Source organism: Oncorhynchus keta, chromosome 10 (genome assembly GCF_023373465.1).
Source record: "Oncorhynchus keta strain PuntledgeMale-10-30-2019 chromosome 10, Oket_V2, whole genome shotgun sequence".
Lineage (NCBI taxonomy): Eukaryota > Metazoa > Chordata > Actinopteri > Salmoniformes > Salmonidae > Oncorhynchus > Oncorhynchus keta.
Window position 1 is genome coordinate 57243070 of NC_068430.1, and position 26932 is coordinate 57270001.

The following is a 26932-nucleotide window of genomic DNA, read 5'->3' on the forward strand; positions in this document are numbered from 1 at the left end:
ATACACTAAGTTGACTGTGCCTATAAACAGCTTGGAAAATTCCAGAAAATTTTGTCTGATAGGCTAATTGACATCATTTGAATCAATTGGAGGTGTACATTTGGATGCATTTCAAGGCCTACCTTCAAACGCAGTCCCTCTTTGCTTGACATCATGGGAAAATCTAAAGAAAGACCTCAGAAGAAAATTGTAGACCTCCACAAGTCTGGTTCATCCTTGGGAGCAATTTCCAAACGCCTGAAGGTACCACGTTAATCTGTACAAACAATAGTATGCAAGTATAAACACAATGAGACCACGCAGCTGTTACACTGCTCAGGAAGGAGACAAGGTCTGTCACCTAGAGATGAACATACTTTGGTATGAAAAGTGTAAATCAATCCCAGAACAACAGCAAAGGACCTTGTGAAGAGGCTGGAGGAAACAGGTACAAAAGTATTTATATCCACAGTAAAACGAGTCCTATATCGACATAACCTGAAAGGCCGTTCAGCAAGGAAGAAGCCATTGCTCCAAAACCGCCATAAAAAAGCCAGACTATGGTTAGCAACTGCACATGGGGACAAAGATCATACTTTTTGGAGAAACGTCCTCTGGTCTGATGAAACAAAAATAGAACTGTATTGCCAAAATGACCATAGTCATGTTTGGAGGAAAAAGGGGGTGGCTTGCAAGCCGAAGAACACCATCCCAACTGTGAAGCACGGGGATGGCAACATCATGTTGTGGGGGTACTTTGCTGCTGTCCTTCCTCATGGCATCATGAGGAAGAACAAATATGTTGATATATTGAAGCAACATCTAAAGACATCAGCCAGGAAGTTAAAGCTTGGTCGCAAATTCCAAATGAACAATGACCTTCCAAATGGACAATGACCCCAAGCATACTTCCAAAGTTGTGTCAAAATGGAATATGGACAACAAGGACAACAAAGTCAAGTCAAGGTATTGGAGTGGCCATCACAAAGCCCTGACCTCAATCCCATTTGTAGGCAGAACTGAAAAAGCGTGTGCGAGCAAGGAGGCCTACAAACCTGACTCAGTTACACCAGCTCTGTCAGGAGGAATGGGCTAAAATTCACCCAATTTATTGTGGGAAGCTTGTGGAAGGCGACCCAAAATGTTTGACCCAAGTTAAACAATTTAAAGGCAATGCTACCAAATACTAATTGAGTGTATGTAAACTTCTTACCCACTGGGAATGTGATGAAAGAAATAAACCTGAAAGAAATCATCCTCTCTAGTATTATTCTGACATTTCACATTCTTAAAATGAAGTGGTGATCCTAACTGACCTAAGACAGGGAAGTTTTTACTTGGATTAAATGTCAGGAATTGTGAAAAACGGAGTTTAAATGTACTTGGCTAAGGTGTATGTAAACTTCCGACTTCAACTGTACATTTAATTTAATTTGATTGAATGTACTCTGCGCCAGCATATCAACAAAAGAGACACAGAGAGAGAGAGAGAAAGAGAGCAGACAGAAGAGTAAAAGAAGAACTGCAGTGAATGTTTCTGGGAGGAGAAGGAGAACAGAATAGAAGAGACATTGTTGCTGCGCTGCCTGGGGCTGTGGGAGCTGTGTATGAAATAAAACAGTGCCCTGCAATATCAGGAAATGTTCCAACATAAGAATCTAATAGTCTATTCTTTCTGACACCATTATACTATTTTATTGGAACACACACAGCATGTGCACATTCTGATAGTGCTGGTAAAAGCGCATAGCCACACATTTGAAGATATGCATACACAGCCAATCGCACACACACACTCACTTGCATGAACGGGAACAAAAGTCCGACTGCGAAGTTGGCGACCCAGTTGACGATCCCTGCGATCATGAAGGCTGCGGGTCGGTACGACTGCTCAAACAGCTCTCCGGTCAGTACAAAGGGGATGCCACCTGAGAGAGAAGAAAAGAACAGAAACACACAGTTCGTCAACAATCAATCCTCAGAGTCTGTCCTAAAATGGACACCGTATTGGTCAGATTAATCCAAATAGACCTGGGTCTATTGAGATACATGAGTTGCTCCTGATTTAGGTTGCCTGGTATAATGGAAGCAATGGAATGTTACAGGTACAATTAATCATCATCACTAGCACAGCCCCTGTACCATTGCACACATTCTATTAGGGTCTGGGGACATTGATAGGCAAACAGCCGTGTCCTGTTTGGACCAAAAGTTGACAGCTTGATTTGGCAGATCAAAAGCTAGACACAGGGAATTTATCACCGTGACAGCAGGTATTTTCTATTGATCAATATCTACGTTTGTACTCTAGCTATACTAAACATGGACTCATTAGATTATGTCAGAAATAGTGAGTTATATTAGTTAGTTACACAATGAGGTCCAAAAGTATTGTGACACATTTGTTGTGGTTTTGGCTTTACTCCAGAACTCCTTGTTCATAGAACCCATTTTAGGGAACCAATAATTCACTTACATGTACATTAGTCAAAAGTTTAATATTTGGGGCCTCCCGAGTGATGCAGTGGTCTAAGGCACTGCATCGCAGTGCTAGAGGCGTCACTACAGGCCCAGGTTCGATCCCGGGCTATATCAGAACTGGCTGTGATTGGAAGTCCCACAGAGTGGCGCACAATTGGCCCAGCGTTGTCCAGGCTAGGGGAGGGTTTGGCCGGGGGCTCATTGCGCTCTAGTGATTCCCTGTGGCGGGCTGGATGCCTGCAGGCTGAACTTGAGCACCTGCAGGCTGACCTCGGTCGTCTGGTGAACGGTGTTTCCTCCGACACATTGGTGCGGCTGGCTTCCGGGTTAAGCGGGCGGGTGTTAAAGAAGCACCGTTTGGCGAGTCATGTTTCGGAGGAAGCATGACTCAACCTTCGCCTCCCGAGGCCGTTGGGGAGTTGCAGCGATGAGACAAGATTGAAATTGGGGAGAAAAAAAGGATGCTACCATGACTATGGATAATCATGAATGAATCATGAATAATCATGTGTGAGAAAGTTAGAGGCATAACTATCATACTGTACCTCCCAAAAAATGCTAATATCCCATTATTGGTAATAGTGGGAGGTTAGCATGTCTTGGGAAATGTGTCACTGTTTAAATCATTTTGAACCTCACTGTGTGTCACCTATGGTGGCTATGGTCAAAATGTTGACGTAAAAACAAAAGGACAACATTTCAACCCACACAACAAAATCTCCGAGCTGTTCACTATTTTTATGTCATAGACACAAATACTGAAAATGGCCCAAGATGACCCTGCTACAATAGTCTGGAGATAAAAACAAGAAGCCCCATTGCAGAATTTAAGATTTTTCATATCTTTTTTCACACAGAAACCTCACACACACAAACACACACTTACAGTGGTTGCTCAACTAAATGTTTTGAGATTATGCTGCGGGACTTTTTTGTTGTTGTGGTTTAGTATGGTAGCCGTCGTTACTGCTTCCTTGCTCCAGACCAGCGCAAGCAGGAGTTTGAGCTCCTATTATGCTTTTGGGTCCCAGGGAGCTAATGTGTCTCTAACTGACAATGAATGGGTGACATAAACCAAATAGAAACTGATAGTCGTGCACAAATTCAAAATTGAATTTCAATTAAGTGAATGATGAGGATGAAGGTGACTGAATTTCGAACAATAGTGTAGGAATTGCTAATCCTCTGTCCTGCATGCGCACACCCTGAAAAATACACTTATTTTTTGGTTTCTACTCGTCAGTTTTACATACTAAAACTGTTGTTACACTAAGGTTTTTATTTTAAGAGAAACTAAAATGTTCAGTTATATTCCATGATATTCTTAAGATACATATGTTTACCGAATATTGTCAAGGGACGACTACTAAATAATCAAGTTGATGGTGCAGTCATATAGCCTCGGCACCTACATAAAGCTGAGTGGCTTTGGATCAAAATAAATAAGTACCAACATTCTTTCTGAAGGTCTTTAAAAAATAAATGTTTTGGTTATCCTGACCTGGACACCATGTATTATAATATCCCGTTATGGTCTATTAGCAGGACAATAGACTCTTGCCAACACCTCTCTGTATTTTTATACTTTGTGCAAGGTAATTGATCAGCATTAAAAACCCTGTGGATGGGCCACCAGAGTGCTGCAGTGGTCTAAGACACTGCATCGGATGGGCCACCAGAGTGCTGCAGTGGTCTAAGACACTGCATCGGATGGGCCACCAGAGTGCTGCAGTGGTCTAAGACACTGCATCGGATGGGCCACCAGAGTGCTGCAGTGGTCTAAGACACTGCATCGGATGGGCCACCAGAGTGCTGCAGTGGTCTAAGACACTGCATCGGATGGGCCACCAGAGTGCTGCAGTGGTCTAAGACACTGCATCGGATGGGCCACCAGAGTGCTGCAGTGGTCTAAGACACTGCATCGGATGGGCCACCAGAGTGCTGCAGTGGTCTAAGACACTGCATCGGATGGGCCACCAGAGTGCTGCAGTGGTCTAAGACACTGCATCGGATGGGCCACCAGAGTGCTGCAGTGGTCTAAGACACTGCATCTGATGGGCCACCAGAGTGCTGCAGTGGTCTAAGACACTGCATCGGATGGGCCACCAGAGTGCTGCAGTGGTCTAAGACACTGCATCGGATGGGCCACCAGAGTGCTGCAGTGGTCTAAGACACTGCATCGGAGTGCAAACGGCGATGTTGCTTCGATACCCGTGCCGGCCGTGACTGGGAGACCCATGAGGCGACTTTGGGCTTATGGTTTCTCTCCCTCTAAAAACAGAAATACACCATTCTAAATAACAAAGTGGCTTTGTTTACAAATTAGTAAGAATGCCTCACCCCATTCAAGAATGGCCTTTTTCTCGCTCACTTTTGGTTATTTGAGAACTAAATCATCTCCAAAATATCTTTAAAAAAAACAAGCCATAGAAAGTTGGTTGCAATTTCAGTTTAATCCACCAGAAAAGACAGAACAGAAAATACAACAAATATTGTGGTTAAACTCAAATATACTAATTTTGATAAACTTTATTGGCTGTACTAGATTTTCTGTTCCTCCTGAAAGCCCTAATCTGCTCACTTAAATGAATAGAGATCCTGGTCATGGTGCTACAGTATGCTACTACAGCATAATCAAAGTGAGGACAATCGACGATCTGCTGTATACTTATGGCCTATTGTAAGCTGAAAGTCAAACCTTTCCAGTACTCCTCAACCAGCCCCAAACTCTACCCGAGAAAATGCATGGTTGCCAAGAAAGAGGTTAGTTTTGCTAGATTCTTAAAACGTGTACGCAGCACTTGTGTGTTGGAGTCATTTTAAATTCTTAATTGATCTACCGTTTCTATCATAGGCCACTGTAATCGATGGGGGCTCAGGGCTGTACCATTCTGCTCATCTGATGAAGGTGGACATGGATCAGATTAAAACGTTTAAGACCGAGATCGAGTCATTGACGGCAGACCAGCAGAAAGAGAAATGTTATCTGAGGGCAGAGATACGGGCGACAACTGATGCATTGGTCCAGAGCCCGGCGGTATTGGCAGAGAGTCACTCGTCATTGGTGGAGAATCAGGCAGCATTGGTGGAGAATCAGGTAGAGAATGACGCGTTGAAAAGGGCGAGGAATGAGCTGGAGTCACAATCCATGCCAGGCACACGTGAGCTCTGGAACTCCACCTCTGACAGGCAAAGTCAACATACATGGAGGGTTCGTCAGGTCGTCGGTTCACCCTGACATTTCCACTCCTCTTCTGACAACAGAACTTTACCAACTGCTCACCAGGCACAGAAAGGGTCGCCTGGACCATTCTGCTGTTCTGCTATTCCAAGGATGTGCAACCAAAGAGAGATGGATCCTGAGGCAAATGTGGCTTACCAGTGAACCTCTGCGTGTTCATCAATAATACTGTGTCTCAGAAGTTTTTGTCCATGACTGATGCAACCTGAAAAAGCATTAAAGTGTTAATGAGTACTTGAGGTCACCGAAAAAGTCTGGACATGGCCTGCTCTCCCTTATGTAAAGAATTAGGCACTTTACCATGTTTACTAAAGTATGTACTGTAGGCTATGTTTACTTGTCAGACTGCACAGTAGACTAATAAACAAATGCATGCGGCTTCTATCTTCAAAACACTTTAAATGCTTTATTATCCAAATGTTTAAAGTGCGCGTGTGCGACCTCATGCAACCGCATAATGTCAGATAAAGTATATACTGTACAGTACTGTATTTCTTCATCAGCATATTTATGCTTTCATTAATTAAATAATTATATAAATACTCTTTCAAAATGCAGATGTTTATTTAGTTTTGGATCCATAACAAATTACTATGGGAATAAATATCACTGAATGACAGAAATATTGGAACAAAGTAGGCTAATGAAGGTAAATAAGTGGTTGCTTACTGGAAAACATTTTTCAAAATTAACGGAAGAGACAGCATTCAGAGGTCAAGATAGCGCTGCTCTGAGACAAGCATGGGGACTGGTCTTGATAAATCAACAATATTTTTTATTTTCACAGAATCTCCGTTTGGGTATTGGTTAGACTACAATTAGGGTGTGGAATGTTAGTATTATTTTTCTCTTACTGTAGTACTGTAGCCTACTCCGGACCGGTCACGTTGTACAGTGCCATTATGGGCTATTAGTAGGACAATAGACTCTTGCCAAGAAGGACATTAGGGGAGAATTGTATCGTCAAATGTATTTCTTAGTTAGGTTGACTGTATTACAACCGGCCGTGATTGAGAGTCCCATAGTACCGCGCACAATTGGCCCAGTGTCGGTTAGAGGAGGGTTTGGCCGGCTGGGATGTCCTTGTCCAAAAAATAGGCACGGTAGGCTTATGGTTTCTCTCCCTCTAAACCCAGAAATAAATATTTTGGCCTTTATTCAGATTACAATCGCTCACTTTAGGTTATTTGTAAACAAAATAATCTCCAAATTAGATATTAATTTAGAATCCTCCAATCCTCTAAATCAAATTATTGGTGGAGTGTCACGACATTGAAAAAAATATTTTTTAGATATACTGTAGGCCTACCGTAGGCGACATGAGTCTCACTAATGTTGAGTAATATGCTGTTAAAAGTGGTGTAGGTCTATTTTTGTCACGACTTCTGCCGAAGTCGTTGCCTCTCCTTGTTTGGGCGGTGCTCGGCGTTCGACGTCACCGGTCTTCTAGCCATCATTGATCCTTTTTTCATTTTCCATTGGTTTTTGTCTTGTCTTCCCACACACCTGTTTTCAATCCCATTCATTACCTGTTGTGTATTTAACCCTCTGTTTCCCCTCATGTCTTTGTCAGAGATTGTTTATTGTCAGTGTAGTGTTGTTTGTTGTATAGGTGCGCGTCGGGTCTTCGTACCCATATTTTGTTTATGTTCTTTTCCTGTTTAGTGTTATGGAGCATGTTACTAGGACATTATTAAAATACTCCATTTTACACTCCGTTTGACTCTCCTGCGCCTGACTTCCCTGCCACCTATACACATATGCCTGACAGAATCTCTGACCAATATATATGAAGTCAGCAGGAGACGACACTATACCCATGGACCTGGAGGAACGCATTCAGGAACAAGCGAGGGAGCTTGACTGTATCAGCTCCGTCATGGAGCACATTGTCCAGAAAATGGATCGCTGGGAGAGACAGGGAGTTTCTCCCGTGAACGTTTTTTCCTCTCCGGAATCGAGGATCCATTTATCCCTACCCACGGGATACAACGGAGATACTGCCGGCTGCCAGGGTTTCCTCCTCAAGCTAAACTTATATCTAGCCACGGCCTCCCCAGTACCATCTGACCGTGAGAAGAGTTTACGCCCTCGTTTCATGCCTCACCGGGAAAGCCCTGAAATGGGCCAGCGCTGTGTGTAGAAGGGAGGATGCGGCGTTGGACCATTTTGAGGAGTTCACCTGCCAATTTTGGATAGTATTCAATCACCCACCCGAAGGCAAAGCAGCGGGTGAGCTCCTCTATCATCTGAGGCAGGAGACGTGGAGTGCACAGGATTTTGATTTGGAGTTTAGGCCCTTGGCTGCCGGCGCTGGATGGAGCGACAGGGCCCTGATCGACCATTACCGTTGTAGTCTACGCGAGGACGTCCGTCGGGAGCTGGCCTGTAGAGACCCCACCCTCACCGTCGACCAGCTGGTGGACATGTCCATCAAGCTGGACAACATGCTGGCTACTCGTGGACGTCTAGATCGGGGTCTGGTTGTTCCATCCTCCTGCACCCTCTCTCCCGAACCTATGGAATTGGGAGGGATGGTGCGCAGGGAGACCGGAGGGGGTTCCCGCTCGAGCACCATTCATAGTCGCAGAGGGCACACTGCTGGTCGGTGCCGGGTTGGTTCCTCTGGGAATAGAGAGGGCAGGCAGGGCATTCTGGCGTCACCCCAGGTGAGTAGGCACCATTCTCATCCAGAGCCCTCTGCTGCACTAATGTTTGTCTCTGTCTCTTTTCCTGATTTTTCACTGCATTCCCAGTATAAGGCACTAGTTGATTCAGGTGCGGCCGGGAATTTCATTAATAAAAGTCTAGCTCATATTTTAGGGATCTCTATTATTCCTGTGGATATGCCTATTCCTATTCATGCCTTAGATAGTCGACCATTAGGGTCGGGGTTTATCAGGGAGGTTACCGCACCTTTGTGTATGATAACGCAGGAGGGTCACAAGGAGAAGATTAGTCTTTTCCTTATTGATTCTCCTGCGTATTCTGTGGTGCTAGGCCTACCCTGGTTAGTTTGTCATAACCCCACTGTTTCTTGGCCACAGAGGGCTCTCACGGGGTGGTCGCGAGAATGCTCAGGTAGGTGTTTTGGGGTTTCCGTTGGTGCTACTACGGTATTTCAAAAGCATATTGAAGTTAGAAGCAATAGGATTTGAAGCAATAGCCTACCTGCCCTGAGGGTTTTATTTTTCTTGGAATAAAAACACTATAACATTAACCAAATTAATGAAGCTAAATTTCTTAAAATCAATCCCATATACTATGTTCTTAGAAACAAAGGTTTTAAATTCTCTAGTACAGCCAATATTGAAGACTATTAAATGCTTCTCAAAGATGCCCTCTGGTGGTCAAACTAGCACTAACTAGCATTAATGGTAACAATGGCTGACAATTAAATAACATGCCATAGAATTCTGCGGTAACAAGTACATTATTTTCTTTAGGAATGAAGTAGACAGAAAAAAAGTAGAAGTAGACAGAAATTGAAATAGTAAAGTACAGATACCCCAAAAAAGTAGTACTTTAATGTATTTTTACTTTACACCACTGAGCTAAAGCTTAAGGCTTACCTGCAACCAGCCCTGCGGTACTGAGTGAGTGAGTGTGTGTGTGTGTGTGTGTGTGTGTGTGTGTGTGTGTGTGTGTGTGTGTGTGTGTGTGTGTGTGTGTGTGTGTGTGTGTGTGTGTGTGTGTGTGTGCATATGTGTGTGTGTGTGTGTGTGTGTGTGTGTGTGTGTGTGTGTGTGTGTGTGTGTGTGTGTGTGTGTGTGTGTGTGTGTGTGTGTGAGAGACATATGACTTCTTCGTGTTAGCAGATACAAGCCAAGTTTGGCATTTGTACACGAAGGACAAGTTTCTATTTATGAGGTACAAGGTAACTGCCAAAAATAAAATAAACACTTCAATAAATGAGGGATACAAAGTATATTGAGAGCAGGTGCATTCACACAGATGTGATTCCTGAGTTAATTAAGTAATTAACATCCCATCATGCTTAGTCATATATACAATTATTTTGGCTACAATGGCTAGAGGAAGAGATCACAGTGACTTTGAAAGAGGAGTCTCAAAGGACATAGGGGGTTTAAAGAGTCTGTGCATGTGTGTCAGTCATCAGATCTCAACCCAATTGAAAAATTTGGGAGTTTCTGGAGTGATGCCTGAGACAGAGTTTTCTCCACCATCAACAAAACACAAAATGATGGAATTTCTCATTTGTCACATCCCTCTAATAGTTCCAGACACTTGTAGAATCTATGCTAAGGAGTATTGGAGTCCACATTCTGATTGTGGCCAAATTTTGTGTCAGGTGTAGACTAATAAAATATGCATTGTAATCTAATTGTGATCAGATCTTCAGCTCCACCTACGGAGGCAGTCAGACACACATTGTGTCTGGGAATCTTACAAGTGTAGAAGGATCTGGACAGTGAAACCATTTAAATCATAATTATTCCACCCTCAAAAATAATTGACAGGTGACGCCATTGACTTATGGCATCAATATGTCTTAAAATAAAAAAATATTTGTCAAATAATTTGTATTCAGGGAGGAACCAGGATATCAAGGTGCGAACAAAATGGACGATAAGAGACATTTCACACCATGTGTAGACACAATGGCTACAATGTGGGAACAATTAGAACGTGGATAAGATCAGCACAAAAGACCCATGTTAGCACCAGGTATAAACAAGATCTTAGGACCACTTAACCGTTGGCCTACTATTTCCGCAACCCTGTCTGTTTAACATAGAGATATGTTTATTTGCATGGGCCGCTTCTCAATCCACCACATCCCCTGATATCGCCCTTTTGTATCTGCGGTGAAAGGTGGCAAAGCTAGACAGGTGTTTGTCAGACCATGAGACATCCCAAAAATCAGTCTTCTCACGAAAAAGTCTGTAGCGTCCGAATGGTTTGGCCTACAAACTGTCATGACCTCTCTATGGAAAGATGAGACGCAAGAACACGATGTTCTCCAGGATACCCACAAGCCTCACAAGACTCGTCTGAAAGTCTCAGGTCTTTAAGACGATGAGTTTGAAAAAAACATGATAGTTTAAAAAATGGTTTCCTGATCTTTCTTATATCTCTCAGGTACATTATATGACAGATATTTCAGAACAAAATTGCCTTAAGATTTTGTTTTGTTGAACTATCTGTTGTTCCATGTAGTGAATCTTTTATTCAATGTGTTTCTATTGGCTAATAGCAGTAATGCCAAATTCAATATTTCATTCAATAATTGTTGTATATATATATATTTTTTTTTTAAAATTCAAAATCAAATAGCTAAATAATCATTGGTATGAACATCTTAAAACAATTCAAGATGTTATTTTATGTTATTTTATAATCTCCGCCAGTTTAGACAGGGCTTAGACTCAAGAGGGTTAAAACAGAGCTGATGGATTGGGCTACCTCCTCGCCTTCTTACTAATTCTGTGGTACTGCAAGGCCTTCTTAATGATAGCAAAGTGTTAGCTGACTCAGTAATAGTAACACGTGTCATGTCTTTGGCAATGCCGGATTAAGTGATATGACATGCTATTCTATAAAATCCTTTCTCTGTAATTAACATTACCTGATTGAGCTAATCATGTAAATGTAATTAACTAGAAAGTCGGGGCACCACAAAATAATATTTATAGAGCAGTTATCTTCCTAAAAAACTCTTAAAGACCTAGTAGTATTTTACATCAATAGCAGTCAATATCAATCATCACCCTATTTCAGTCTCATCTGAAAGTTGTAAATTCTTGGTTATCTTCATGAACCCTGGCTAACAAGTTGAATCAGCAATACAAAATTGGGTTTAATTATTTATTTACTAAATACCTAACTAATCACACAGAATTACATATACACAGAATGAACCATACGTTGATTACAAATTATGTCATAAAGGAAAACGTCCCTTGCGGACGGAACAGATATGACAGCTGGTTACCCAAAGAAAAGGGGTTTGGGTTTGAGTGAAAGAGCGGGAAGACTGAAGAACAAAGGGAGAAGCGATGTCTCTATCGGGCCGTAGGCAGCTACTCTATCGTAAATACAGAATCTTATGCATTCTAAATTACCACCCATTTGGAAAAGGAACATGCAATAAATATTTACTCGGTAGGTTGGTCGTACATGCTGGTGGTGTTGGCCAACAGAGATCTTTCTGTCCTCGGAAGAATGTCTCTGGTGGAACATTGGATACGTTGTAGTAACGTCGTTGTGTGGTAGACGGGATACTCTGTCTGTCCTCTCCTAGCCCACGTTTACAGCGGCTGCTGCTAACTCAACGGATAGGAGGTATCACTTCTGTAGCGAATAAGAGTTCAAAGTTCATACCATTCGCAACCAAAGCTCACGCTGAGGTTGGCTTCATTCTGTAGTTATTATCTGAACCCTTCTGACATCTGATCGTCATCCTAATGTACCCGGGACAGAAAGTTATATTGTCGTCAAGGCTTTATATAGGAAGGGAGAGGAGGGCGTGTTTCATAGTTTATAACCAATGTCTCTTCACGTGGGCGGGCCACTGAGTCGGGCCTAATTCACTCATGAAAGCCCATTTCTCACATTTTAGAAGCTAAAATCACATTTCATCCTCTCACAAATAATTTCATATTCAAGCATTTAAATTGCACAACAATTCCATTTGAATCTGATAACTATAATGTGTAGACTTTCCACTGTACCGTTTATGTCATCCTATCATTGATGAGAATGTATGAGATGACAACCCGAACTGACATCATATTCATTAAGTACCAAAGCATATGTTCAACTGGTTGGATTACCAAAATATGGTTAATTTCCCCCCAAATTCTGATGTTCCCAGAATCTCTATGTTAACCATGGGATTTTCAATAGTCACATCAGTAGGGTAGAGATAGGAAAAAAGGAGGGGAGAGGTATTTATGACTGTCATAAACCTACCCCCAGGCCAGTGTAATGACACGTTATGACCCCTGCAACAACACACACTAAGATTTTTCTGTCATTTCAACAGTAAAACACTGTAGAATGCAGTTGTAGATTACACAGCATTATGGGTAAAATGGTGAAAAAAATACTGTTTAACTGTAATTGGAAGCCTCCTGTAAAAATCGCTCTAACATACTGTATTTCTTTACAGTAATAGCTTATGCGTACTGTAGATTAAAATGATCAATTTCAGGGACCAACCTCATGCTAAAGGGTGTGACACGGGTGAGACACACAAGCTCAGACTATTTAGTAAATATTTTCTTGAAGCGGTAGTGAAGTAGAATAATATTTTCAGCAGTTGCCTGGTAGGTACCTTGACATGTTTATAAGTATCTTTATTGCTGGCCAATATTAAATTACTGCATATTTTCTTTGCAATGTAGCTAGCTAGCTGGTTGACTTTTTCTTGCTAGCTAGATAGTTAGCTAGCTCAAATTGACACAAGCCATTTCAGTCTGCTCTAAATTGCTCGTAAATATCTTGCTGTGCAACCTAGTACAAAATAAGCCAGATAAGAATTGTTGGGATGATAGACTTGCTATACCGCAGCCTCTGAGTTTCATAGAAAATAAACTGAATGCAGATTTGTTCGTGATCATTATGTTTTCACCATTACTACAGAGAAAATGGCTTGTTTCTAGAAGTTCAAAAGAAATGACCCATATTACCAGCACAATATTTTTTTATTGATGGCCCACATTTTATACATAAGCCATGTTGTGGGCCACTAAAGTCAATGCGAATGACCAGTGTGCCAGTATTGTATCGAGGTGCCTGCAGACCTAGGCGTTTCTCCCAACTCGGCAGCTGTTTCACAGCGTCGCTGGCTGCAGCTAGTAACGTGGACAAATTTCTTCCCTCCCAGAAATATTTTTCAAGTAGGATATATTCAAGTAAGTGATATTGGTAGCCATCTAGATGTCACTGTGATACAGTCTACTCAATGGGGAGAGCATGAACATATGAACGGCAACCACGACAGGACACAGTGTCCTTAGCTTTCACAACCGTGTGATTCGGTTCAACCGGCTCTCAGCTGCACAACATACACGGAACAAATAATATGAACGCATGTTGGTCCCACGTTTCATGATCTGAAATACAATATTACAGAAATTTTCCACATGCACAAAAAGCGTATTTCTCTCAAATTTGGTGCACAAATTTGTTTACATCCCTGTTAGTGAGCATTTCTCCTTTGCCAAGATAATCCATCCACCTGACAGGTGTGGCATATCAAGAAGCTGATTAAACAACATTATAATTACACAGGTGCACCTTGTGCTAGGGACAATAAAAGGCCACTCTAAAATGTAGAGTTTTGTCACACAACACAATGCAACAAATGTCTCAAGTTTTGAGGGAGCATGCACTTGGGATGCTGACTGCAGGAAAGTCCACCAGAGCTGTAGCCAGATAATTTAATGTTAATTTCTCTACCATAAGCTGCCTCCAACATCGTTTTAGAGAATTTGGCAGTACATCCAACCGGCCTCACAACTGCAGACCATGTGTATGGGGTCGTGTGGGTGAGCGATTTGCTGATGTCAACGTTGTGAACAGAGTGCTCCATGGTGGAGCACTGGGGTTATGATATGGGCAGGCATACAGTAAGCTACGAACAATGAACAAAATTGCATTACCGATAGCAATTTTGAATACTGTGACAAGATATCTGTGATTAGGGCCTCATTTATTTATTTAAATTGACGGATTTCCTCATATGTGACTCATTTCAGGAAACTAGGCATATGTCGCTTGTCACTACTTTACAGGAGAGCCATTTGAACTTAAACTTTTTTTTAGCAAAATGCGTTTTTTGTCAGAAATGCCTTCTAAAACGTGAACTTTCATGTACCTTAACAACAAACGTGTATGCCATCTGTAAATACAAATACAATTGTTAAAATATGAGCCTAGTTGGTTTAGCCACAGAAAAAGTCAGGAACCTTCCAGCCTAACCACGATTGGCTGAGATAATGGGTGGGCTGGACATGCTGAGAGATGAGTTCAGATTGGTCTGCCATATAACATGAGCTGGTTAGTATGTGCAGTTAATACTTTCTAATGCAGCTTTTTTTTAAAGGTATCACGTAGCAGAACTGAACTGTTTCTCTCCACTTTCTGGAGAACCGAGTTTTGAAATCAGTGGAATGCACGGTGGAATTAGTGTATGATAGCTAAGGAGATTAAAAAAATTCTGCCGTTTGATTGCAAATATGCAGAGGGAGTCGAAAAGAGAACGCACAGAAGGCTGTTGTATAAAACACCTATCTCTTACATCTTCAAACTAAGGTAACCATGGCATCCGTGACAGAGAGTGAGAAGCATCCATCCATGTATACAGGTAAGATAGTCTAGCTAGCTACATTTTCAGATATTACACGTTTCCAATTTAGTCAGAAAGTTGTTTTAATTTCAAGTTAAAGCGTACTGTTAGCTAGCTAGCTAACGATACCTGGCTGGCTCACTAGCTAACGTTACATGTATGATCGGTGTAGTAAAATTATCTCAGAGCCATTTGTATTGCTAACTAGAGCCTAATTTTAGCTAGCTAGCTAACATTGAACCCGGGTGGGTAGCTACCTGCAGATTCATGCAGGGTAGTAGCGTCATGATTTGGGATTTTGGTTCATTGTTTAGCTAGATAGCTAGCTACATGTCTAAACAAAAGACTCCAATATGCAAGTAACCATTTCAATAGAATGTTCATGAAGTCACTGCGACAACTGTCGATAGACATAGCTGGCAAATTTGTTCTGGCTATCTACTCAGATTTCAGAGTACTCGTCCGAGTGTGCCAGAGTGCAGAATAACTGACAAATTTATGAACGCTCAACACCTGTTGAATATGGGCGCTATCAGTAAACGCTGGCAAAATAGCGTAATTAAATTGTTGCCAGCAACACAGTTGCAGTCACCAACGCTCTGGATAAAATAAAAACAGCCTAACCATCTCTGCTAGGGTGAGTAAATGGTCAGAGTGAACTGTTCCCTCATTTGTGTCTGGAAGTAGCTGTCTGGAAGTAGCCAGTTAGCTTGGCTGCTGTTGTTAGGTCAGAATGCTCAGATCAACCCTACTCCTCGGCTAGAGCGTCCAGTGTGCGCTCTGAATGCTCCAAGAGCGAAACACTCTGAATTTACCAACTGACAATCTGCCAATGCACTGAGTTTACGAATGCACAAAGCGCACTCTGAGCACGATCTGGCACCCCAGGCTGGATTTACGAACACACCCGTAGTATAAACCAGCCTTTAGTCTTGAAATCTTTGGTTGTTTAATCCTTAAAGAGCTGGGTGGGGCTAAAGCCTAAGAGGGTTTGAACAATACTGAATGGTGTAGACAAAGAAGAGCTCTCCAGTAGCTGTTCCAAAATATATTCAAGGGCCATTTTCTCAAAAGTGAGGTTAGAAGTTTATAAACTTTCAAAGCAGAATTACTTTCCCATTGTTATACCATTTTCTAGCTCCAAGTCTCTAATTTATCCAAGTAAAAAACAACATTTCTAATTTTGCAAAATAAGACTAAATGGAGCCAGTTGGTCATATATGACCTGCAACTCAGTAAAATATTTGAGCATGTTGCGTTTATATGTAAAATCACTAACTAATTGGTAGGTCTACCATTACTTGTTACTTCCGTAAATGTTCATTATCCTCCCTACTCATGAGAGAAATATGGGTTTTTGGTAACGAAATTACAAGACAATATTTCTTAAACTTACAGAAGGTAAACAATTTCTCCAAAAGTAAATAAGTGTTGATATTAGTTGCAGGGGTCTTTACAAAAACATGATTGTGTTTTGATATATTAATAAAACATTCTAAGGCTTTTTCTGGTAGATATTTATCCAGAAATCAAATCCTTCAGTTATGTCAAATCTTGTACTCTTAGCTTTCCTTTGACACCCAATTTGATATGTTCCTATGAACTTCAATTTGGTGCTCATGGGTCCATTTCGATGGAAATGCCCCAGAGCAAATAAATGTGACCATACTTTATCACTCATAATATCATCAATGATGCTTTTCAGGACTATATACAGTAGCAAGTTGCTGATAGGCCTAGGGATTTATCTTTTGCTTGGATAGTTCCATCTGTGCCATTAACTTAGTTTGGCTTTAGTTCCAGTTTGTCTACAAATTAGTAACTGATATGTTGGATTCACGTCTCCATCTAATTTAAAGAACAAGAATAAATCAAATCAAATTTAATTTAAAGTGCATTTAAAGTTTGATTTGATTTAGTCCTATAGAATGGAGACAACAGGTAGCCTAGCGGTTAAGAGTGTTGGGCCAGTAACTGAAAGGTCGCTGTTTCAAATCCCCAAGCCGACAAGTAAATCTGTCCTTGAGCAAGGCACTTAATCCTAAATGCTCCTGTAAATCATTCTGGATAAGAGCATCTGCTAAATTACTAAAATGTAAAATAGATGTAAATCCAACATATTATAACGAAATGGTGACTGTCTTAATTAACAATGGAACTCTAGAAGGCTGTTTGGTATCACATGCAATTAGGTTTGCAAAACTGGCAGTGTACAAGCTTGTACAACATAAGACATGAACTGGCATGACACTTTCTCCACTGGGTGTCCAACAGTACCCTCAAAGCTCATTACAAAGCTAAGGAACCTGGGACTAAACACCTCCCTCTGCAACTGGATCCTGGACTTCCTGATGGGCTGCCTCCAGGTGGTGAGGGGAGGTAGCAACACATCTGCCACGCTGATCCTCAACACTGGAGCTCCCCAGGGGTGCGTGCTCAGTCCCCTGATGTACTCCCTGTACGACTGCATGGCCAGGCACGACTCCAACACCATCATTAAGTTTGCAGATGACACAACAGTGGTAGGCCTGATCACCGACAACGACGAGACAGCCTATGGGGAGGAGGTCAGAGACCTGGCCGGGTGGTGCATGGACAACAACCTCATCAACGGGGCTGTAGTGGAGCAGGATGTGAGCTTCAAGATCCTTGGTGTCCACATCAACAACAAACTAGAATGGTCCAAACACACCAAGACAGTTGTGAAGAGGGCACGACAAAGCCTATTCCCCCTCAGGAAACTAAAAAGACTTGGCATGGGTCCTAAGATCCTCAAAAGGTTCTACAGCTGCAACATCTAGAGTATCCTGACCGGGTGCATCACTGCCTGGTACGGCAATTGCTCGGCCTCCGACCGCAAGGCACTTCAGAGGGTAGTGCGTATGGCCCAGTACATCACTGGGGCAAAGCTGCCTGCCATCCAGGACCTCTACACCAGGCGGTGTCAGAGGAAGGCCCTAAAACTTGTCAAAGACCCCAGCCACCCCAGTCATAGACTGTTCTCTCTACTACCGCATGGCTAGCGGTACCGGAGTGCCAAGTCTAGGACAAAAAGGCTTCTCAACCATTTTTACCCCCAAGCCACAAGACTCCTGAACTGGTAACCTAATGGTTACCCGGACTATTTGCATTGTGCCCCCCGCCCCAATCCCTCTTTTACGCTGCTGCTACTCTCTGTTTATCAAATATGCATAATCACTTTAACTATACATTCATGTACATACTACCTCAATTGGCCAGTCCAACCAGTGCTCCCGCACATTGGCTAAGCGGTTGTGTCCCACCACCCGCCAACCGCTTTTTTAAAAAACGTTACTGCTACTCTCTGTTCATCATATATGCCTAGTCACTTTAATCATACCTACATGTACATACTACCTCAATAAGCCTGACTAACCAGTGTCTGTATATAGCCTTGCTACTGTTATTTTCAAATGTCTTTTTACTGTTGTTTTATTTCTTTACTTACCTACACACACACACACACACCTTTTTTCTCTCGCACTATTGGTTAGAGCCAGTAAGTAAGCATTTCACTGTAAGGTCAACACCTGTTGTATTCGGCACACGTGACAAATAAACTTTGATTTGATTTAATAGGCTACCACCGCTACATTTTGAAATGTGGATGGTGTCTTTGGCGGCAGTGTCTTGATTGCCATGGGGGGTGCCATCCTGAAATCACAGTCGGCGCCGTCCCATTCTGACCTTGCCCCTCGGGTGACGAAACCCTACCTGCCCTAAGCTCTCTCCTGGCCCCTTACACTAAGTCTGATTTTTGTCCTGCTAGGTGACCTAAACTGGGACATGCTTAAACCACCTGACTAAGTCCTAAAACAATGGGGCTCCCTAAATCTTTCTCAGATTATTACCAATCCCACAAGGTATGACTCCAAACACCAAGAAAAGGCTACTCTTCTTGAGGTTATCCTTACAAATAATAGGTGTCAGTCTGGTGTTTTCTGTAATGACCTTAGTGATCACTGTTTTATAGCCTGTGTTTGTAATGGCTGCTCAGTGAAACAACCTGTCCTAATTGGTCATAGACACTTGCTAAAAAACTTTAATGAGCAAGCCTTCCTTCATGAACTAGCCTCTGTAAAATGGTATAGAATCAGCTTGATCCCCCTCTGTCGAAGACGCTTGGACCTTCTTTTTTGATATTGTTAACAAACACGCCCCCATAAAGATAAAAGATCAAGTAGCTGACCTGAACCCAGATCAGATTTTTTTCTTCCTGCATTGCATTATTCATCAGGAGGCGCTGTGTAAATGTGTTCTGAAAATGAGCGATGTTGTGGATACAGTCACTAAAGTGGTAAACTTCATAAGAGCAACATCTTTAAACCACAGGCAGTTTGTCACACTGTTGGAAGAGACAGAGTCGGGTCATGCAGATCTCCCCTACCACACAAATGTGAGATGGCTGAGTTTGGAGAAGGTGCTTAAAAGGTTGTGGGACCTGAAGTTAGAGATTGCTGAGTTTATATGTGGATTTCCCTCAACTGCAAGATAAAGAATGGTTGGCAGATTTTGCCTTCACCGTGGACATCAGGGCCATCATGAATTAACTGAATTCCAAAATACAGGGGAAGGGCTTTTTGCACATCAGATGTACAGCCTTGTTAAAGCCTTCAAGGGAAAATGACCTCTCCTGACCTGTCAAGTAGAAGCCAACAATCTCACCTACCTTCTGACACTACTAGTCTGTTCCCTATCAGATAACCAGCGGGAGAAGTATACATCGCTGCTGCGTGCTTGAACGGTGAGTTTTCTCTTCATTTTGAGGATTTCAATGTGTTGGAAAATGACATGCTGTTGGTTTCCTCTCCTTTCACCTTCAATGTGGATAACGCTCCCACTGACCTGCAACTTGAGCTTATCAATCTTCAGTCTGATGCAGTGATTGGAGAACTATTCAAAACAATGTCACTGACGAGGTTCTATGCATCTCTCGATGAACAAAACTTTCCAAAGATTAGGAGTCATGCTCAGAAGATGTTTGTACTGTTTGGGCCAACCTATGTACATTTGAAGTCGGAAGTTTACATTCACCTTAGCCAAATACATTTAAACTCAGTTTTTCACAATTTGTGACATTTAATCCTCGTAAAAATTCCCTGTTTTAGGTGTTCTGGAATTTTCCAAGCTGTTTAAAGGCACAGTCAACTTAGAATATGTAAACTTCTGACCCGCTGGAATTGTGTTTAAGTGAAATAATCTGCCTGTTAACAATTGTTGGGAAAATGACTTGTGTCATGCACAAAGTAGATGTCCTAACCAACTTGCCAAAACTATAGCTTGTTGACAAGAAATTTGTGGAGTGGTTGAAAAACAAGTTTTAATGACTCCAACCTAAGTGTATGTAAACCTCTGACTTCAACTGAATGTCAACAGATATTTTCAGTGATGAAATATAACAAGTCAGGGCACAGATCGTCTCTTACTGACTCTCACTTCTCAGAAATCCTGTGCATAGCGACATCAGAAACTATACCTGACTTCACAGCTCTAGTCAATGCCCATTAGAGACTTCACTCCTCACACTGATTTTAGTTTAAATGTAATGTTGAGCTCTCTCTCTTTCTTTGTGTTTTTGTGTATACCCGTTAACAAGAGTTCTTGTCCATGATGCTGAATGCACACAGTGGGCTTTTCCCTCCGTGTAGTTCATTGCATGTTTAATTAATGAAAATACCTGCCAAAAGGAGAACATGGATGTGGTTTATTTCGGTGCATGTTAAAAAAGTAGCATATCTGGGCTGATTTACAGTAGACACATACACATGATGTATAATCCTGTAATATGGTTCTGGCCCGCGATGGCAAAAAATAGAAGCGCCAAGGACTAGGAAGAGTCTTCGTGGTTCAAAACTTCTTCCATTTAAGAATAATGGAGGCCACTGTGTTCTTGGGGACCTTCAATGCTGCAGACATTTTTTGGTACCCTTCCCCAGATCTGTGCCTCGACACAATCCTGTCTAGGAGCTCTACAGATAATTCCTTCGACCTCATGGCTTTGTTTTTGCTTTGTCAACTGTGGGACCTTATAAAGACAGGTGTGCACCTTTCCAAATCATGTCCAATCAATTGAATTTACCACAGGTGGACTCCAATCAAGTTCTAGAAACATTTCAAGGATGATCCTTATGGAGTATTGTGTGTAGATTGCTGAGGATTTGTTTTATGTATTGAATCCATTTTAGAATAAGGCTGCAACGTAACAAAATGTGGAAAAAGTCAAGGCGTCTGAATACTTTCTGAAGGCACTGTATGTACTCTGAATCCATTATGACAGATGATTGAATACGATTACTTAAGTGATAATTACCTCAAAGCTGGTGTTTGGAGGATATATTTGCGCGGGTGTTGTTAGGCCTGAGACGAAGTGCCAGCAAACTGTTCCAATATATCCTCCAAACACCGGCTTCGAGGGCATTATCACTTTTATACAACGGGTTACCAACATATTCAAATAATGACTGACATATTTTCATTAAAAATGTTATTACTATTTTATCCTTCCACGAGATACAGTCCTGACACAAATCTAGGGTTGCTACCCAAGCCGGCTGGTCATTAGTTATATCGGTTCAGTTACCAAAGACACGACCCAGTCGTTAAGTCTTTTTGTTTTGGTTCTATGGACACGACCCAGTCGTTCGTTCTAAATGTTCTATTGCCATACTGGCTGGCAACATCCGTATCCCTTGCTTGCTAGCTAGCCAACTACGGCTAACTTACGGTCATGCCAAACAGTGCAGCAAGAATAACAACAAAGTAGCTGCATTTGCATTATCTGTTTTCTAGTGACATTTATTTCGATACATCCTTAACAAGGAGCTAATGATGGCATAGAATGGCATAGAAAATGTGCTCTCTCTCGTTAGGACACTGTTGTTCTGAGGCGCTAGCCAACAACAAAGCTAACACAACTTCAAATTGACGTTGGACAGACTGAAAACTAGCTGCATTTAGTTTAGTTTTACCTGTTTTCTATAGACATTTCTTTGTATATATATCCATAAAAATTATGCCGATTCATGATTTCTACTGGCTGAGAAAAACTGTTTGCCTGTCTGTCTCGTCCAGACTCCAGACCACTATATGTTCACTACTGTATGGAGCAGCTGGAGATCTAATTTCAATATTGAAACAATGGTGCAAATGTCAGAGACAGACAGCAAGTTTCATACAGATCTCCGCTATTAAAAACCCCTTTCTAGTCTAAAAGAAATGGGAGATAATGTCTAGATGCTTTTTACAGTATCTGGCTGGGCTGATGAGACAGTGAATTGCAGAGTGAGATGGAACAGAGTAAATAGGCATTTCAACGTCATAGCTTTAACTTATGGAATAGACACTGGCTGGAATGTGGTTTTTACCAATCATCATCCAGGATTTGACCCACACATTGTTTAATATAACTTATGAAACACAAACAAATATATACTTTTTGACGATTGTGTACTGCTCACCTATGTTACCCTTTGTAATGATAAAAAGACAATCGTACAATAATTGATTTAACCTCCACACTGGGCCGGCACCAGAACACATATTTTTTGGGGGAATATACCTGTAAACATGCATTACCTTTTAATGAGGCATGAACATAACCAATGTTTTCACCGGATTGTCAAACAAATAACTTAAAAAAGTGAGCAAAACAGTGCCCCACTGTCTTACTATATGTAGCCCATGACATGCCATACTCTTTTTGGCCAGACAATATTAACACAAAAGATTAACACAAAAATGACTCCTTAGATTAAGCAAACCAGACGGCACGATTTTCTTGTTTTTTTAAATTTACGGATAGCCAGGAGCACACTCCAACAGTCAGACATCATTTACAAACTAAGCATTTGTGTTTCGTGAATCTGCCAAATCAGAGGTAGTAGGGATGACCAGGGATGTTCTCTTGATAACTGTGTGAATTGGACCATTTTCCTGCCATGCTATGCGTCCGAAATGTACCAAAACATTTGGGTTTCAAGGAAAATATGAAAAAAAAAACACATTATTTTATTTAGGAATGTAGTGGAGTAAAAGTAAAATGTGTAAAAATGTGTTTATATAAATAGTAAAATGTAGATACCCCACAAAACTACATAAGTACTTTACACTACTGGCTACACATACAGAGACAGAGGGGCACTGTTTCGCTCGCTCTGATGCTTTATCTGAGATAGATATGTCTTTCTGTCGGCGAGCATCTCGGTCCAAAAAAGTATACAAATTTGTATATTTTAAACAGACAAGGAGGTACGGTAGGGCGGGCCAAGCCCCCTAAGTCCCGCCCATAATGCCAGTCCTGCCTTCACACTAATATATTTGAACCCTAGCCAAGGGGGATTCAAGCTTTTGACAGAGGACTTTTCCTGAAGGCCAAAACAGTCAGCTTTGATTAAAGTCTCATTTCCCCAAGGCCAAAAGCCAAGAGACACTAACCTGAACAGCACCTTTCATGTATTAAAAAGTAGCTATCTCAACTAATAAACAAAGTATGTAACCTAGCATTGTGGAAGGCGTACTCATTTTTAAGGTCAGGTTGAGCTGTCAAATGCTTCAACAACCTGTACCCAGCAGCTGGCATTTATATTACGAATAGGCCATTTCTCTCAATCCCCAGTCCATTGCCACTAATCCAATAAACAGATTAGAAGTGATGCATTATAAACGAGGGAGCCCAAAAGCTGTCTATCTCCTCAAATCCCGTTTTGTTCTGACAGACACGTATGAGAGTGACACATCAATAACTGATCAAGTGCAATCAGGTGTGCTTTGTGGTTATGGATGGTCTGATGCTAGCAGACAATGGAACCACCTATCCATACTGACAGCAGAAGAGAAGTCATGCAGGAACGTTCTAATGAAATCCAAGAGACCAGCTGCCATTGAATAACATCACAATGGATCAGTTTAATTGCACGAGATGATGTGAAGCGGAGAGAAAGAATCCATCACAATGTTGTCAATAACACGCTGCATAGACAACACACATGGCGCTACAATGAAATATTGAATCCTTTGGGTACTACTGGTTATAATAGCTATTACATCTTGCACAGCATTTGATACCATGTTTGCATATATTTTAACCGCACACATTCGGTTTCTCATCCATTCTGATGAGTTCCTCATCCACCCACTCATATTCAAAGTATTTTAATAGGAGACAAAGCATTTTGTACATGTGAACTATGTTTTCTTATATATTGTTAAACTTGCCATCAACTGCAAAGTCTCCAAATCCACCAACTGTCGAACTCTTTTTTTAACTTTGTGTTGCAGATGATGATTGTCTAACACTGATGATTGTCTAACAGAAACATTTGTATTTTGCTCATTGCCTCTTAAAATCTCTTTATTACTGTGGACCTTCTACTAATGAAGCCAATAAATGGCAGCAGCGCTTTTAAGTTAAAGGCCTCTCTGCCACCTGGCCTTAATGGGAGATTAATGATCCTGTTCAAAACATTGAGGCCTGTCTATACAGCCTTATAATAAGTCAAATAACTGTTTTAGTATGTTTGTTGCAGTGTTCAATTACTTTTGCTAGTGCAAAAATCCCTTAGCATGAATGTAAAAATGGACTCTCGATGGTAGGGTTGACAACTGTGTTGACGGCAGTAGCCATTAGTGCCAGCTAGCAAACCTCGTCACAACAGGGCGAGCAAGGCTGCCTTTTTCTGTCTGCCACCTCCATTATATACCTGTCTCCAACAGAGGTGCATTTTTGAATTTCAAGCAAATAAATGTCAAGCGCCTAATGGAAAAGTCGTAGTGGTATATTGCTGGAGGGAACAGTAGAACCTATTGTATAGAGCACTATTCAAAAAAACAAAAAAGACATTTTGTTTGTCACGTGCCGAATATAACAGTGAAATGCTTACTTACAAGCCAATAACCAACCATGCAGTTTAAAAATATGAAAAAGAATAAGAAATAAAAGGAACAAATAATTAAAGAGCAGCAGTAAAATAAAAATAGTGAGGCTATATACAGGGGGTACCGGTACAGAGTCAATGTGAGGGGTAACCGGTTAGTCGAGGTAATTGAGGTAATATGTACATGTAGGTAGAGTTATTAAAGTGACTATGCATAAATAATAAACAGAGAGTTACAGCAGCGTAAAAGGAGGGGCAATGCAAATAGTCTGGGTAGCCATTTGACTAGGTGTTCAGGAGTCTTATGGCTTGGGGGTAGAAGCTGTTTAGAAGCCTCTTGGACCTAGACTTGGCGCTCCGGGAACCGCTTGCTGTGCGGTGGCAAAGAGAACAGTCTATGACTAGGGTGGCTGGAGTCTTTGACAATTTTTAGGGCCTTCCTCTGACACCGCCTGGTATAGAGGTTCTCGATGGCAGGAAGCTTGGCCCCAGTGATGTACTGGACCGTACGCACTACCCTCTGTAGTGCCTTGCGGTCGGAGGCCGAGCAGTTGCTATATCAGGCAGTGATCCAACTGGTCAGGATGCTCTCGATGGTGCAGCTGTAGAAGTTTTGAGGATATGAGGACCCATGCCAAATATTTTCAGTCTCCTGAGGGCGAATAGGTTTTGTCATGCCCTCTTCACGACTGTCTTGGTGTTCTTGGACCATGTTAGTTTGTTGGTGATATGGACACCAAGGAACTTGAAGCTCTCAACCTGCTCCACTACAGCCCCGTCGATGAGAATGCTCGGTCCTCTTTTTCCTGTTGTCCACAATAATCTCCCTTGTCTTGATCACGTTGAGGGAGAGGTTGTTATCCTGGGACCACACGGCCAGGTCTCTGACCTCCTACATATAGGCTGTCTCGTCGTTATCGGTGATCAGGCCTACCTACCACTGTTGTGTCATCGGCAAACATAATGATGGTGTTGGAGTCGTGCCTGGCCATGCAGTCATGAATGGATAGGGAGTACAGGAGGGTTGAAGATCAGTGTGGCGGATGTGTTGTTACCTACCCTTACCACCTGGGGAGGCCCGTCAGGAAGTCCAGGATCCAGTTGCAGATGGAGGTGTTTAGTCCCAGGGTCCTTAGCTTAGTGATGAGCTTTGAGGGCACTATGGTGTTGAACGCTGAGCTGTAGTCAATGAATAGCATTCTCACATAGGTGTTCCTTTTGTCCAGGTGTGAAAGGGCATAATGGAGGATCTGTTGGGGCTGTATGCAAATTAGATATGGTGTTGATTTGAGCCATGACTAGCCTTTCAAAGCACTTCATGGCTACATACGTGAGTGCTACGAGTCGGTAGTCATTTAGGTTACCTTAGTGTTCTTGAGCACAGGGACTATGGTGGTCTGCTTAAAACATGTTGGTACAGACAGGGAGAGATTGAAAATGTCAGTGAAGACACTTGCCAGGTGGTCAGTGCATGCTTGGAGTACAAGTCCTGGTAATCGGTTTGGCCCTGCGGCCTTGTGAATGTTGACCTGTTTAAAGGTCTTACTCACATCGGCAAACGGAGAATGTGATCACAGTCATCCGGAACAGCTGATGCTCTCATGCATGTTTCAGTGTTACTTGCCTCGAAGCGAGCATAGAAGTAATTTAGCTCGTCTGGTAGGCTTGTGTCACTGGGTAGCTCGCGGCTGTGCTTCCCTTTGTAGTCTGTAATAGTTTGTAAGCCCTGCCACATCCGACGAGCGTCGGAGCCAGTGTAGTATGATTAGATCTTAGTCCTGTATTGATGCTTTGCCTGTTTGATGGTTCGTCGGAGGGCATAGCGGGATTTCTTATATGCTTCCAGGTGAGAGCCTCACTCCTTGAAAGCAGCAGCTCTACCATTTAGCTCAGTGCGGATGTTGCCTATACTCCATGGCTTCTGGTTGGGGTATGTACGTACAGTCACTGTGGGGACGACGTCCTCGATGCACTTATTGATGAATCCAGTGACCGATGTAGTGTACTCCTCAATGCTATCGG

The 26932-nt window shown here is 42.0% G+C and overlaps 1 protein-coding gene across 3 annotated transcripts in view; it reads right to left on the reverse strand.

The window, feature by feature from the left end:
• Positions 1 to 26932, reverse strand: part of slc2a9l2 (solute carrier family 2 member 9, like 2) — a 214750-nt gene that overhangs the window by 33379 nt on the left and 154439 nt on the right. For all 3 annotated transcript variants that reach the window (XM_035778674.2, XM_035778676.2, XM_035778675.2), the window contains exon 12: positions 1780 to 1907. In XM_035778674.2, the coding sequence (XP_035634567.1) occupies positions 1780 to 1907 (128 nt within the window). The remainder of the gene's footprint in view (positions 1 to 1779; positions 1908 to 26932) is intronic.